Genomic DNA, 16,063 nt, shown 5'->3' with positions numbered 1-16,063 from the left:
ATTTTGTAAAAGTAACGAGAAAGTTTCATTCTCCAGACCAACTAAGCATATAGCAGCTTTATTAAAAAATGTTTACAATCATAAATTAGTTCAAAATGCCAGTATGACCCTTGATTTTCTCGTATTGCACTACCACACCTTAAAAGGATGGTCTAAAGATCTTTAAAACTTAGATTTACTCTGAATATGTAAGGGAAAATAAAATAAAGGGGTACCATAACTTTGATAGAAAACAGCTTAGTCTCAAATCTTTAAGACTGACAGACAAAAACAAATTCATCGCGTCATATTACCACAAACGTCAGTGTATTTTATCAGATTTTTATGTGAAGTTGCAGTCAGTGTGTAAGTTTTAGGAAAATGGTGGGGGAATGTAGAAACATGTTCTTGGTGCTCTTCTCAGATGAAACCTTTATACAAAAACCTGTTTGTATAAAGACAAACAGGTATATAAACAACACTGTACAACATGCTGAACACACCATCTTCACAGTAAAACATAGTGATGGCAGCATCATGCTGTGCAGAAGCTTTACTTCAGCAGGGACAGGGAGACCTGATGTACGTTAAAATGATACCAAATGTATCTAATCTTGAATCTTTTTTCAGATCGAAGCTCTGGAAAAAGCTTAACTCTGTAAATATTGTAAGGCTAGTTTTACTTCTTCAGTGCAGATTTCTCAATTTTTATAATAATTTTGAAGACCTATGTAATTTTTCATTTACTTCATAATCCTGAATTCCTCCATCACATAAAATCTGGGTAAAATATATTGAGGTTTGTGGTTTTAAGGTGTGACAATGTGAAAAAGTTAAATGACTATAAATACTCTTCCTGTACAAAGTAAATTGTCAGTTTGGGGGATGTAAAAATCTCTAAAAGATGGTTTTAATTACAAAACGTCCAAATGAAAAAAAGACAGCACAGTTGTTAATTTATGATTTAGATGTACTGTTCTGATTTATACAGAATCACAATTAAGACTTTGCCATCCTTAGTTTATTTAGCTTCTTTTAAGCAGTTTAGTTTACCTGTTAACCTGCATAAATACTGATTTTAACTCAGGCTGGTAGGTAATAATCCTTGTAATGTATTAATCAAGATATCCAAAGAGAGAGGCACTACGGTTGCTGAGCTTTCCTTGGGAACAGGAAAACCAATTTCCATAAAGTGGAGATAACTGAGGGACAAAATACACAAGTTCTGCTGTGTGAACCAGCAAACTGGGGATCCAACCAAGGTCCAGTTAAAATGCCATGTTAGTTGATCTGAAATAGACTATTTTGGCCCCAAAAAAAAAAATTATCCAAAAGGAAGGTTTCACTGCATTAAAATGGAAAACTTTCTCTTGAAGTGCACCATCTGTCCGTCGCTCGAGTTTATTTAATGCAAGGTTGGGTGGGCGAGACACGAGCATGAAAGGGTGGGTTTGAACATCTCATGGCAGTGTCGCAAATGGTACCGCCGACTTCTTCTGAAAACCGATAAATATTCAGCAGAGTGTGCAGCCGCTTGTTAAGCCTTCATTAGGGCGCCGACGACAGCGCGGGCGTTGAGGCTGCGCAGGTCATTGTAGGTCTGCCCCGTGCCCACGAAAACGATCGGCTGGCCTGTGATGTAAGTCATGGAGATGGCTGCACCAACCTGTGAGGGAGGAAAGAGACTCATGAGAGGCTATTGGTTTCCCAAATGCAAATTATTTACAAGACCAGAATCAACTGGAAGACTTGCTCAAGTGCAGTACAAGCAAGTGTGAAATAAAGAATAAACAAAAAGGATCGATACCTTGTCATCAATCGTGTCAAACTTTGTGAGAACAATTCCATCAATGAGGCGAGGCTTGTCAGACATGGAGTGGTCCGCCAGAGCCTGATTAAATTTCACCTGAGGACACAAACAGGAGAACACTGAAATATTCAGCTGAAATCTGAGGCCGACAGGTGGAGAGGGGAAGAAATGCATAAAATCATCTTTTCAACCATAGAGTAAAAAAAGTGTGGAGGACTGCATCAACAAAAAACTAGTTTTCACGAAGCAACAGGTAAGTAGAGCAACGCTGACCTCTGGTGGCCAGATTAAACATCAGACATTTAATCAAAACCAAGGATTAGTGGAAGATGCACATAAACATCTCTGAATAATCTCACTGAATTTTTAATATCACTTAATAATAATGAGTCATCTCATATTAAATTATCTAAACCTAACTAAAAATATAGAGGCCAAACTTCATAATTTAATCAGGGGTCTTACCAGCTGGTCAACCGCTTCATTGCCCACCAGAGCCTCTCCAACAAACAGAACTAAGTCAGGCATGTTGACAGCAATAAGTTTGGCCAGAGCTGTCATTAGAGGGGCGTTGTCCTGCATTCGCCCAGCAGTGTCCACCAGCACCACATCAAATGCCTGGTTCCGAGCTTGGGAGGGATGGGGAGAAGACAAACATCAATAGTTAGGTTGTAATCATAACCAATACACAACCTTGTAAAACTATTTATGCCCCTTACACCTTTCCGCGTTTACTAAAAAGGCAAACATTAATGCATTTTATTGGGATTTTACACAACAGACCCAGAACACGAAGCAGCACAAATTGTGAAGGAATCTCTCCCAGCTTTGAAGAGCAAAAAATGTTTTTTTTTTGTTTTTCTTGTAAAATGGCTCAAGCTCCATCTGTTTGCGTTTTGGAGGTTTTGTCTTTATTCTGCTGCTTCTGCCTATTTCTTACATTTCTGAAAGTCTTCTGCAGTTGACTTCAAATCCTTCTGCAATTTTCACTAAAAATATTCAACTTACAGTCCATAGCTTTCTCACAGGAACAGCAAATTTTTCTTCTTTTACTTTAACTTAATTATGCACTTCATCTGTGCAGGTCTGTCACAGAAAATCTCCAACACACTGAGGTATCTTATTACAACCAGACAAACTGGGAAAAAAAGTTTGCACAGCATTGTAAATGGCCCAAAATTTCTGCTACCGTAGGCAATGGCTTCCATTGCAATTCCAGCTGCGTCTTTCCCATAGCCCTTCTCATAGAGCTGGACGACCGGGCGACCCCCGTGCTTCTCTGGGGGGTGAAGAGAGTTCAGGCGGCGCTGATGGGTACGAAGCTGCTCCACTGCGCCCGCACGAAATGTGTCACAAGCTGCGATCAGCACACTGAAACCATTCTCAATCAGCCAGTAGGAGATCTGGACCAAAACAGGGAAAATGGAACAGAATATATGAGGAAAAACTGAATGTTGTCCAAATAGTAGGAGGAGGAATATGGGAACAACAGAAAGAACTGAAATAAATATTGTTTCTCTGTGCCACCACTCCACCCATAAATTTAATACTGTAAAACAACTTTATTCTGCACTAATCTTTGCCACATTTAACAAAAGTTTTGAAGTGCTGCCATACATATCATCAAGCACCAATCGCAACCACAGACCATCAAACTCACCTTTGCTAGGTTGGTGGACTTGCCAACCCCGTTGACGCCACAGAACGTGATGACAAACGGCCTGCGCTGGCTCTGAGCCTCCATGACGTCTCTCAGGATGTCCACTCTGCGCTTGGGCTGCAGGATCTGCACCAGGGAGTCCTGCAGGGCCTGCTTCACCGTCGAAGCCACAGCTATGAACACACACAAGCTTCTGTTGGAAACAGATTCTTTGGCGCCATTTACAGAGAAACTATTTCAAATCTAGTAGTCAGAATAACAGCAGATACACAGAAATGTATATTGATGAATAGCAATGCATTTACAAAACCATGAGGATGTAATATCTCTGCGAAGACAATGTTAGAATTAATAGCATAAAATTATTAACACTATGAGTCAAACACATTTTCAATGTCCCTCATTTTTCTGGGTAGTAAAATTCTGAGCATAATGCAATAATACAAACTGCTTCTTTGGTTTTGGTTTCATCTTATTATATTAAACTTCAATCTCAACTTCATAGATAAAGATCCACCAACAAGTCAGACTTTGGAAAATGTATCTAAATAAGCCATAAACACTAAAATAGATTTCTGTTTACATATCTAGTCCCCATAATACATCATTCAGGTGCCTTTGCCAAAACCCCAAAGACTGTTTCTGTTGTAATTCAGTTCACTTCAATTAAAAGATCTTTACTCATCCCAAAAGGAGAAAAAATCTCTAGTAGCAGTCGGTGTTCCAAAGAATCTTAAGAACGCTCTGACTGTTGCTGTATAGCAGTCTAATGATTGTCTTGATATTCCAACAGCTTAATATCTTGGCAGCAGAGACGATATTTCACATTTCTCCAGGATGACACTCAGCATTGTTGACTAACACTGCTAATCCACCATGTTTGCTTGCTTTTGCCGCTCCTCTTTAAAACTTTGTGTGGCTATGGCCTGAGCAAGATGTTAAGAGTCATGATCATCGGTCATTATGAGCATGGATGGAAGAGAGGATTTGAACTTCCTCCGTATTGCTCTGCTCTTTGGTTTTGCTATAAACCCATGAAGCCTCTTCAATGCATCTGGAATTCAGGGTTATAGTTCAGGTATTATTTGAGTTACTGAGATGCTAACTAATCAGCTACTCCCAATTATAATCAACAACAAAAAACACTTTGTTACCATGGTTAGGCGTAATGAAAATTGTCAGAAAATAAAAAAAAGTAAGACCAAAAATCTTCCAGCTGCACAGCATCCAAAGCCAAATGGAATAATTGTTCAAAAACACAATGCCTCAACTGAAAAAATGAGCAAAAGTATGCCAAGAAGAGCAAAAGTCTACAAAATAAGAAAAGCAAATTAAAACTGACAACAGAGCTGCACCAACATGCTGACACTATGAGCAACCCAGTTCTTACATACTATAGGATTACCTAAATCTGCACAGATTTATGTAATGAACTTCAGCTTATGGGTCCAGACTGAAGATCAAACTTTACCCAGACTGGTTGATTATGACCTGCACAAACTTTTTGTTGCCAAATCCTAAGCTACCTATGTGCTACTTTTATTCAGGTCTACAAAAATAAATCCAAATGCAAAACAGAGTAGAAGATTTTTTTTTGAAGAAGAAGAAGACAAATGCACTGTTCCCAGGAGATGTCCAGCTCTCAGAAAACACAGCAACCAGATCTAATTTTTTAATAAAAAAGTTGCATCACCAGGGGATCAGGACTGGGTGTGGGTGTGGTGAAAGGACTTACTGGTGAATGTGCCCATGACTTTGCCCTCCAGTTTCTTGGCCACAGACTCACACAGCTGGGAAGAAATATCAGCTGCAACGTTCTTTGCTGGAGAATCAAAGCAAACACATGAATGGTTAACTGAAACATCAAATCATTTAGTGTAATTCCAAAAAACAGAAAGGGGCATTCAGTCCTACCAATGAGGTGGTCCTTCATTTTCTCCAGCACTGGCTCCATGTCCTCTCTAGATAGACTCTTGGAACCCACAAGACCCTTCAGCATCCCAAACATCCCCCCAAAACCGCCACTCTTTTTGGGACTTCGTGGTGAAAACAAACAAAGGAAAATTATTAATACCTGTGAGATTGATATTTGACATGAAAAGTTAAAACATAGAATCAGAATCATCTTTATTGGCCAAGAGTATGTGCACAAACGAAACCTTGTCTTGCTTGTTTGAGTGATAACCACTTCCTCTTCTTCCTCTTCTATCTCTCCCTCCTCACTGGACTCGTAGTCCACAGCAAGCAGGTCGCCTTTCATGGAGCTGACCTGCATTTCCTGAAAGACATCCCAGATCTTAGATTGTGTGAGCATTACTGTGTGAGTAATGCTGCAGACAATGCTGCACCAAGAAAACCTCTAATGGTTCAGACCAAGGTGAACTTACTGGGTCAAATTGTGCTTCCAGGTTCTTTTGGTCTTCTCTGGGAGAAGTCTCTCCATTCTTGTTGCTGTAGTCCAGGTTCTTGGTGCTGCTGCCTGCGTTGTCCCAAACACGGTTCACTTTCTCCTTTGGTTTTTGGGGCTTTGGGGACTTGCTGTGAGTAGCGAATATCATCATTTTGAAAAGAGTACAATTAAAATACAAACAACCACTCTGCCTCTTGCATTACGCAGTTTGGAGCAGATGAAGTGGAAATTAAAAAGATCAGCTTCTCACCTCGGTTTTTCAGCAGGTCCCATCATACGCTTGCGGAAGAAATCCTCCCTCTTCTTTTGTATGATCTCCTCAGGAGTTAAGCCTTGGTTACCATTCATAACATCCTTCTGACCAGAAGGTGGGGTCTTACCTTGATCCCCTTTGGGAGGCTCAACTGCAGGAGCTTGAGAAATAAAATTCAATTACGCTCTGAAACATTCAGATTACGCAAAATGAGCCATTCCAGAATGTCACTTACCCTCCTTTTTGGTATTTTTATTCTTTTTGCCTCCTTGCTCCTTCGACTTATCTCCACCTTTTGTCTCAATCATTGACTTCACAGTTTTTTGGGATTTCTCAGATTCCTTAAAGGACCGCATGGGGGCGGGGCTTCGAGCTTTACTGGTTTCCTCCGCCTCTCTTTAGTTAAAACAGGGAGTTGAAATGAGAATGTACAAGGACAAAGCAAAGGTTTTGTCATGTAGATTATTACCTATTGGACCCAAGCTACAAAGAGAACCTTCATGTCACAACACATCAGCCCATTTCAGAAACATCAGTGAAAAATAAGAGCCAAAAACACTGGAAACTGCTCCATTTCTTTGAGTTAACTTCCAGTAAAGGAATCTTATGAAATTGGGATACAATTAATTTAATTTCCCATAATTACTGTGGTAGGAGCCATTTCTTTGCTTCTTAATGAAATATATTTGTCCTGTTTGATGTTTGTTGTGAAAGGAACAACTTAATGAGTCCAAGTTTGTCGTGTATTGAACGTTCAGAAACTACAGTGGCTGTGATGTGGCACAGCAAAGGTAAGCAAAGGTAAAATAACCCGAACGGGCGATCAACTCAGAACTACTCTCTCTCTCTTTCTCTCTCTCTCTCTCTATCGTTTAAGCATACCAGTTGCTGTGGCAACCACCGCAAGTCGAGCAGAGATTACGTTATGTTTTTAACTCAGGCTTTGTATTTATTTCTCAATTATTAATAAGCCTCTCATGAACACAGTGGTGTTTGAGTAGCTAACTTAAACTCCTGCTCTGCTAGTCAGAGTCGGTCTTTGAGTCGCCTTTTTTTTGTTTTTGTTGATGCAACCGAAACTCACTGAATTGCGCAACACCGTGTTGAAACAATAATTACTGAGATTTTTAATTTTAACATGCTTCGTTGATTAAAAAAAAACAATTATTCTTTAATTAAGCTACAAACATTTAGGATCTTAGTGAGTATTTTTGATAAGCCTGTCGGAAGAGGAAGTGCTGGTTTCAGCGTCCTGGCGGCCTTCAGTTTGTCACCTGCTGCCGCGATCAACTCAAAACCTTCCCGGGATCTACAGCATAACATATTGCACTAGGTTGTGATGGTCTTTCACATAAAATAAAAATAAGGTTGAAAAGGCACTGTATTAATATCAGGTGTAAAATAACATAACACGATGAATAAACTGACATTAGTGCCACAAATATAAAACAAAGGACAGATGAACATCCTCCCAAATATATGAATTGCTTCAAAGTGGTGACGTTTACTTCCTTACCTTAGAAGTTTCTTGAATCTGTCCTCAAAGTCAAAGGTGTTGTTGAGAAGCTTCAGAGCTCCCTTTTGTTCCAATTCATTCTTATAACGATCCCTGAAGTGAAGCTGGACATCATCTATAAACTTGTCCACATAAGTCAGTGTCAGGATCTTTTGAAAACCCACCTGGTTTGAAGAAGACAAAGGTTGAAGCAAATTTAATCACAATTTCTATTGCAGTAAAAAGCACTAGGCACAGTTTAGGCTTCTTTAAATTGTGCCTCTGTTGTGCTTCATATTACTCTTACTGTTGTCTGTGTGATCCTTACCACAAATATCAATTCAAACTCATTGTCCAGTTTGTATTTTAGACTCAAAGCTTCGTGAGTGAAGGAGTTGTTCCCACCACGCTCCTGTTAAAACAACAAAACCCATGTTGACATGTAATCATGAGCTCTGGATTTTAAGAGATATGATGGGTCAGCAAGGTTTCCAGAAAGAAATGTGAATGTGTTGTACCAGAAAATGTGACAATTCTTGATATCAAAAGCAAACTAGTGCACTTCTGCAAAGAAAACTACGTTTGTTTTTACTCCAACCGTGCTAACAACTAGCAGTTGCTAACCGCTAGCTCTAGCTTAGCATTAGCTGCCGATTGCAGACTGTCATAAAAAAAAAAAAAGACAACAAACACATGTCTGCTCTCTCTGTTTGTACCCTCACCTGAAGGATCACTGAGCGGATCAGAGCATTGACTGGCCCCGTGAAAGACTCGCTAACCCCGGCTCCCTGAAAACACCACAGCACTATCCCCCCTTTGCTGAAGATGGTGAAGAAATCCAACATCTTGTCACCACGTATCTGGATTTGGTCAAGCACACAGACATACAATGTATTAAAAGCACAAAGGAAATACTGCAACAAAAGATTAGCCTGGTTAGCCTACAGTAAAAACGATCAAATCTTAGCTTACAGTTTACCGTCCGATCAATATCCCACGCGTTAAAAACCCCGATACCGGTGGAAAACTGTTTCAGACACGTCAGATGATCACGGGGGAAGTGACGTCCAGTTCCGGTGTTGCGTCACCAGAACTAGACGTCACTCTCACTTTAATAGGAACTGTCAATCAAATCTGGCACAACTGTTGTGTTTTGGTAAACTATCAAGACCCATTTTGTGTCGCAGACTAAATTATTTCAGTATGTTAATTGTTGTAATTCTATGTAAAAAGTTAAATGTCTAGATATACTTGGTTAAAATGCAACTATTTTAACAGTCACAACAAAAGTTGTTGTAATATGGTTAATTTTAATAATTATAATCATTCTGTTTTATATTGGGCCTAATCTAGAATTTTTATGGACAATTTATATTTTAACAATATAAATTAATTTACCACAGTATTTGAAAATGTCAATCCAGTAAATATACATTTGAAATTAAAGTAAATATATTTACAAACTGAGTTATTTCTTTAAAATTGAAATTACTGTTATTGTATACTGTTTGTTACTTAATGAAAACTTTTATTTATTTAAGTTTTTTTTTTTTTGCAATGCAACATGATCTACAAAGAAATTATGAAAAAAAATCAAACATCTATTTTGTGATTCATTTCAATTCACAGACCAAGCTTCCTGTTAATGTGATTTGCATTTAAAGTTAAAAACTTCAGTTTCCTTTCGCCTCCTGTGAATGTGTCTGGAAGGCCAAGTAGCATTTAAAAGAGAAAGTCTTTCAGAAGCTTCCTTTTTATTGCTGTTTTTTTTTTTTTTTTTGCTCAGTTTTACTTTGGTTAGCTGATGAACAATTTTCAAACCACCACATGTATAGAATTTAATATATTTTTACTTTCCTGACTCTTTACTTGGCCTACTTAAGGGTTAACTGCAACGTTAACTAAGCGTAAAACTAGAACTGACTTTGCATTAGAAAATTTGCCTCACATGTCTGGGCGTCTCTTTCAGCAAATTGTAACTTCCTCTTTTTTAGCGTGGTATTAACTGTCTGTCTGTTTGCTGAGATATGGTTTCTCTGAGTAACGTGTGAGTCAAATTAAGGTTTTGTGAAGTTGGATCAGTTATTTATTTGCTGGAAAGATTTTGGAGAGCTAAACAGACATGATGGTATTAACAACATGCATGGTAAGTTAAAGTATTTCATGTTTCTCATGCAAAGCTTACTTTATGTCTTTGATTATTTCTTTCCTTATGAAAGAAATAATCATAATCCTTTTAACAACCATGCAGTTGTTAAAATGTTGACAACTGCATGGGTTTGGCAAGTTGTTTTTGATGAAAGAAAAATTAAAACGAAAATAAGAAGGTTTTGTTTGGATGATATGTGTTACATGGCGTAGATTGTAATTCCCAACTTCTCCTTTAGCAAGACAGTGAAAGATTTATAAGAACAAGTATGGATTCAGTTGAGAAAACTGAAATTGTACTGGACTTCACAGAGAGGGCTCTCGAGTCATCTGAATGTCCCTGAGTATATGTTGCACCATACTATTGACATTATATTAAGTCAATGGTGAGTTTTATGTGCTCAAAAGGTAGTCTGGACATGTCATTTAGAAGAACAGATGTATCCTGGCATTCAATCTAATTTTCTTTTAAAGAGCATTCACAGTAGGTTTTAAAAGCTTACACACCCCTGATAAGACGCGACATCTCACAAAAGTGATTACTTGCCTCACACTTGTTTAATGTCTTTTTTAAATATATTTTTTCATGGGACAGCTCTGAAAATTTGACACTTAAGTACAATGTAAATTGTATGAAAGTCAGTAGACAGCTTGTATAACCATATAAATTTGATGTTCCCTCAAAATAATTTAGAACACAGCCATTAAAGTCCAAACTCCTGGCAACAAAAAGTGAGCACACCTGCTAGTGAAAATGTCCAGATTGTGCCCAAATAGCAATTTCCCTTCGCAGGTGCCATACTGTATATCTTGTTAGTGTGACATGGTCACAAGTGTGAATGAGCAGCAGGTGAGTTAAAATTGGTATTACTGCTTGATTCTTTCTCATGCTGGTCACTTGACTTTTAATATGGCACCACATGGCAAACAGTTCGGTGAGTATCTGAAACAGAAATCATTTTTGCCATATCTAAAGATGGCCTGAGTTAAAAGAAGATTGCCATATTTCTGAAAATGAGCAGCAGCACATTTGGCTAAGACCAGTCGCCCTCAGAACAGGCCATGTCATGGTTGAACGAAGAAGTTGAGTGCACATGCTCAGCCTTTAACCAAAGTTGTCTTTTGAAAGTAGACGTACAGTTGAGACCTGAAGTTAATAAGTGAATATAAAGACACATACATGTGTGACTATCTGAAGTTAATCACGCTAAACTTTTATTTTATGTGTTAGAATTACCATCATTCTTCACTAACTAATATTGACGTTGAGGAAATATTAATATTATTTAGTTAAGTGTATTATTATTTAATGTCTGAAAAAACTAAATGTTTACATAATAATCCATTTTAAAGCACACAAACTGTTTGCATAAGGTAACATTGATTTTTCAAACCCTGTCTTGTGGTCTGGTGAGATCAAGATAAACTTAGTGTGTCAAGGGCAACTAGGTGAGGAGCGTGTCATAAGCAATTTAGCGTGATGGTCTGAATGTCAATGTTTTGAGGCTACATGAGCTGTAGGGGCTGTAGGGAGCTTCATTAAGGATACCACATTGAAGCAAAGTATGGTCCCTTCCTTTGGGAAACCTCTCCTGAAGTGACCATTGCCTTGCTAAAGACAGGAAAGGAGGTCTGGCCAAGAACATCCCCAAAGCTAAATCCTATTAAGTATCTACAGAACAGAGTACAAAGTTTCTGACATCCACCAGCTTTGTACTGTCACCACAGAGGAATAAACAAGAAGTCAGAAACTCTGAATCTATAGAGCTTATGACTCTACAAATTCATAAATTTTAATAATGATCAAATAAAGTGATTAGATCATTTCCCTGACTTGATGAAACCACTTCAAAAGATGAACTACTGTGCTTTCATTCCATGTGCACAAATGCTTTTAATGAAAAACAGTTTCCTGTAAAAGAGTTGAGTGATTTGTCTGCAGTTTTGGAGGAAGAAGTAATGATGAAGCTGGTTCTACAAAAGGATTGCAACCCTTTTTTGTAAGCATTATAGCTCAGGAAGCAAAGATGACCCCAATGTTTCAGAGAAAAAAGGGTCTATCAGTGAAGGGTTGGAGCTGCACATCTGTCACCTCCAAACCACTGAATGGATTTGGAGGCATCAGTCCACTTGGTGAACAGATGTTACATTGATGTTGATGGTGCTTATAATCTCCCTACTGTACAAGATAATACCATAGAAATATTATACAGTTATCAGAAGTGGAAAAATCAAACTCAAGACCTGGAAATAGGAAGAATAGGAAGGCTGCGATAAATGAATGCCATAATCAGAATATTAATTTGTTGGAACGTACACAGGTCTTCAACCAGTAACTGTAAAGTGACTAGATTATTCAAATTAATTCACAATTAAAGATGAATAACTTTTATACTCATGGATATTCATATTCCGTCAGTGATTTGGAGGCGACAGATGTGCAGTTCCAACATTTTACTGTGAAACTGCACAGTAAAGTGTAATTTAATGTGAATTATATGGCTCAAAAAAATTCTTGACTAGGACCAGCTACATTTGGCCATCCTGGCCATGCAAGAAAAAACAAACAAACAAACAAATATTTTTTAAAATATTTTTGACTCAAGTGGTAGGCTATACGTACTTTAGTTCATAAATATTTAGACATTAATGGCTGTATCTTGAATATTATTTTTATTATTATTATTATTATTATTAATATATATATATATATATATATATATATATATATATATATATATATATATATATAATATATATATATATATATATATATATTATATATATAATATATATATATATATATATGAAATCAGTATATGGGTATATGCACTTGTGCAACTTTTTTTTTCGCTTCTTTTTTTTGATTCACTGGTAAAATGTATTTTCCCTTCAGGATTAACATACGTGAATATAAATGACCAAGTTCTAAATGTGTTTTTTATGCTTTTTTTTCAGGGTGGTTCCAAAAACTTTTTAAATCTGGAACACAAAACAAGAACAGCAAAACAGACGAAAAACCAGCAGAGGGTGCTAGTGTCAAATCTAAATCATCTTCATCAGAAGGAACATCTGTTGCAAAACCACAGCAGTTAAAGACTTCTCTGAGTTCAGAGCTGAGATGGAGACGGAAATATGATGTGTTTGTGTGCCACAGCTTTGCCCAGAAAGACACTGAGGAGGCTGAACGCCTGGTTTTGTTCCTTGAGACTCCACCCCGCAGCCTCAGGTGCTTCCTATGGCACAGGGACTCATGTCCAGGAGGTGCTATATCCACAGAGTTTTGCAAGGCCCTGGAAAACAGTCACATTCAGGCTCTGCTCATCACTCCCAGCTTTGTGCAGGATGATTGGTGCAGTTACATGATGCACCAGACCCTGGCAGAGAGACCCATGTCCAATACTATGATACCCCTTCTTCTTGACTTGGCCCACTCTCAGTACCCGCAGGAACTGAGGTTCTACTACTACATTGATCTGAGCAAGAATCCTGACAATGGCTTCAATGTCGTCAATAAGACTGTACAAAGTTGTAAGTACACAAATTAAGATATTTGGCAGTCAATATGCCCCGCAGCAAGGCCTTTTTACTTTGAATATCAAAATTGAAATGCCCTTGATAAGTAACCATCACACAAAAGGGAGTTTTATCAGAGGACATTAGTGAAAACAAACGTTTTATGGCATATGATGTGTTACAATAAACATTGAGTCCTCTTGGATTTGAATTACATTCACCCAATTGTTGCTTGTCAGAAAAGTAAGGAACATAGATTGTACAAGCATTATATTACATGCTTTGGGAGAAGAGATCTTTGTCTGATAGCCTTTTTTTTTCTCTTAGATTTGAAAAGGTTGATTCAAAGTGAAGAGGAACTGAACCACAGCTTGGGTGACTCAAGCTGTGCATCAGATAGAAGAGACAACACGCAAGAAAGCAACTTGATGTCAGTGCAAAAGCCGGCATCGCGTGGTGTAGATCTCGAGACTTCTACGCCACAAGAACGGATACAGCAGAGAGACAAAAGCATCAGAGACATTTGCTGTGACCAAGACTAAAATATATATACATGTGGTGCACTAAACACACTGCTGCTGATGACTAAACCCACATTACGGATAGTTTTGGTCACTTCCTGCAGTGTTTCGAAAAGCTGTTTCACTCTAGGGACTTCTTTAGTCATACTGGGTGGAGTGTTCAAGATGTTTTCACACTTCAGCAGAAATTCATCTTTACAGGGCAAAGAAGTATTACTTCTTTTCTTTGTCAGATCTAAAAAATGTTGTTTTGAACATGAAGCACCCACCAATAACTAATTCCTTTAAAAATATAATCCACTTTTATGCTTGGCCTGAAGTTAGAGAAAAGGTGATGTATAGAAATATATTTAAAAAAATAGGTGCTCAGACTCATCTCACCAAACTATATATCAGATTTTTTTGTTTAATGTGGGCTTGATTTTTTTTTAGAAATTAATGTTGAATATTTTTTTCTGTTTAAATGATTAGAGACTTGCTTCTAGTGTAACTATATTTTCACTACTTTTTGTGGTGATACACCCAAAAGCCAACAGGAAGCTCCAAGAAGCAGAAGAAGTAAGGTTATGTGAAGTTAGTCTGTAACAAACAACAAAAGAGAAGAAGACGAAAGGAAACTAGGATCAGTGGCTTTATAGCGAAACAAAAGAAGCTTTAAAGGAAACACAGCAATAACCACATAGTTGGAATCAAAATTATTCACACATACTGCAAATTATAATAGGTTTATTGGTATAACATACATTCAAAAACACAAATATCTTAAGACAAACTAATATTTCATTTGTTTTCTTTATTTAATACTATAGCAATTCATAATACAGTACTTGAATTCTTTGGGGAGTAGTAGTATGCATCCTAAAGTTCAGGCATTCAACCTTTCACCTTTTCATATGTGTAGAACTATGCTGATTAAAATCCCTGTGGTTGTTGCTGTCAAGTCTTGCTGCAGCTCTCTTAAAGTAAGTTAAGAATTTTTGACCAGTTGTCTCCTCAGAAATCAAGGAAAACCCTTGATATAATTGCCCTTGACCTCAAATTTATAAACTAGTTATATGTTTGGGAACATTACAACCTTTTCTGAATTTTAGTTTCACTCATGTTATTTATTTGCCAATTCTTTTGACTTGTCCATATTTCTAACACAAATGAAGTCTACAATTGGGTAATTGATTAATGAATGTATGCTCTTGTACAATTAGGGGGCTTGAAAATTGTAAACTCATTGAAAAAAGGGTTTAGTGCTAAATTTGGATAGAATTTTAAGAATATTAATGGTTTTCAACAAACTGTTCTTGTGATTTTTTTTTTTAATTAAAAAACCACTTTTGAACCATCAATAAACCTGACCTGCATAAACCTGTGTTCTGTTAATTACTGTGTTCTGTAAATACCAGGACACAAACCCAAAGTCAGTAGGCTCATGCAGTCATCGAAATGATTGAACACCTGCTGACAATGACTAATAATTTTGCTTAAGTCCAACATTATAAAAAATAGAGCCTGTTTCAACTTTTCAAGTCAAATAGTCCAAAGATCATTAAGGTTCACCAAATATTCTTGACAACGCCCTCTTTTCTTGTCAGACTAGATACTGTTATGGGAAGTAGTAAATGGTCTCTACTTGTAAAGCACTTTATCAAGTCCAGAGGACCCCAAAGAGTTTTACACTACATTCAGTTATTTAGCCATTCATGCATACATTGGTGGTGAGCACCATTACTGATAGAAGTGACTGCTGATAGAAGCGACTGTTAACATTTGCTTATTTAAATATACAATATCAAGTAGCCTTATCATTCAATCTAACAGATTATTAGGGAAGTGTTGTTTATAATGTGGACAGAGCGTTCTATATTTCCCCACATGGCTTGTGCCGCTTCCATGTCCTGGATTTTATTGATGCTGTCTAATCCTATCCACTTGCCAACCCCCCTGAACAACTGCAGAAGTTTAGATTCACAACAAAAAGCCTCTCTATAATCACCTATTTTGTGGTGAGCCAGCGTTTAATGGTGAAAATGTAAGTAATCTCCAAAAGGCACAGATGCGCTCAAGGGCTTTTAGAAATCCAATGACACACACGTACAACACACACACACCCACGCCTACCCACACACACACACACCCATCCATGCACACACACGCACAGAGTGAAGTTGACTGGTCATAAAATAGGAATACAACTTTGACATTTCAAAGGAAAAACTTCTAAAAGTAACTTTGAGGCTATCTTTCCACCACTCACAGTCATATCAAGCACTTTACTTG

The 16,063-nt window shown here is 37.6% G+C and overlaps 2 protein-coding genes across 2 annotated transcripts; one reads left to right on the top strand and one right to left on the bottom strand.

Annotated features, from left to right (window-relative positions):
- Positions 1 to 42: 42 nt before the first annotated feature.
- srpra (SRP receptor subunit alpha) lies at positions 43 to 8,668 on the bottom strand. Its single transcript, XM_055028893.1, has 15 exons — positions 8,580 to 8,668; positions 8,330 to 8,467; positions 7,936 to 8,019; positions 7,629 to 7,792; positions 6,348 to 6,508; positions 6,110 to 6,272; positions 5,837 to 5,987; positions 5,609 to 5,727; positions 5,364 to 5,485; positions 5,185 to 5,271; positions 3,450 to 3,622; positions 2,979 to 3,192; positions 2,255 to 2,418; positions 1,787 to 1,885; positions 43 to 1,645 (listed from the first exon to the last, which is right to left on the bottom strand). The coding sequence occupies exons 2-15, from the start codon at positions 8,450 to 8,452 to the stop codon at positions 1,517 to 1,519; spliced, it is 1,953 nt and encodes a 650-aa protein (XP_054884868.1). The 5' UTR covers positions 8,453 to 8,467; positions 8,580 to 8,668; the 3' UTR covers positions 43 to 1,516.
- A 952-nt stretch (positions 8,669 to 9,620) lies between these two features.
- On the top strand, positions 9,621 to 15,087 carry tirap (toll-interleukin 1 receptor (TIR) domain containing adaptor protein). Its single transcript, XM_055028687.1, has 3 exons — positions 9,621 to 9,753; positions 12,714 to 13,286; positions 13,599 to 15,087. The coding sequence occupies exons 1-3, from the start codon at positions 9,747 to 9,749 to the stop codon at positions 13,811 to 13,813; spliced, it is 795 nt and encodes a 264-aa protein (XP_054884662.1). The 5' UTR covers positions 9,621 to 9,746; the 3' UTR covers positions 13,814 to 15,087.
- The last annotated feature ends 976 nt before the right edge of the window (positions 15,088 to 16,063 follow it).

The sequence above is a fragment of the Poeciliopsis prolifica genome, unplaced genomic scaffold (assembly GCF_027474105.1).
Source record: "Poeciliopsis prolifica strain line A6 unplaced genomic scaffold, Auburn_PproV2 SCAFFOLD004, whole genome shotgun sequence".
Taxonomy (NCBI): domain Eukaryota; kingdom Metazoa; phylum Chordata; class Actinopteri; order Cyprinodontiformes; family Poeciliidae; genus Poeciliopsis; species Poeciliopsis prolifica.
Note: the sequence above shows the minus strand (reverse complement) of the source record. Positions and strands in the feature narration are given on the sequence as shown.

Bases quoted from the DNA above. Each gene is read 5' to 3' on its own strand.
- srpra (XM_055028893.1), bottom strand. From the start codon at position 8,452: ATGTTGGATTTCTTCACCATCTTCAGCAAAGGGGGGATAGTGCTGTGG. The intron at 5,486-5,608 runs GTTTCGTTTGTG...TTCACCACGAAG, and splicing joins ACTCAAACAAGCAAGACAAG to TCCCAAAAAGAGTGGCGGTT. The intron at 1,886-2,254 runs GTAAGACCCCTG...TTGTGTCCTCAG, and splicing joins ATGAAGCGGTTGACCAGCTG to GTGAAATTTAATCAGGCTCT.
- tirap (XM_055028687.1), top strand. The intron at 13,287-13,598 runs GTAAGTACACAA...TTTTTCTCTTAG, and splicing joins CAATAAGACTGTACAAAGTT to ATTTGAAAAGGTTGATTCAA.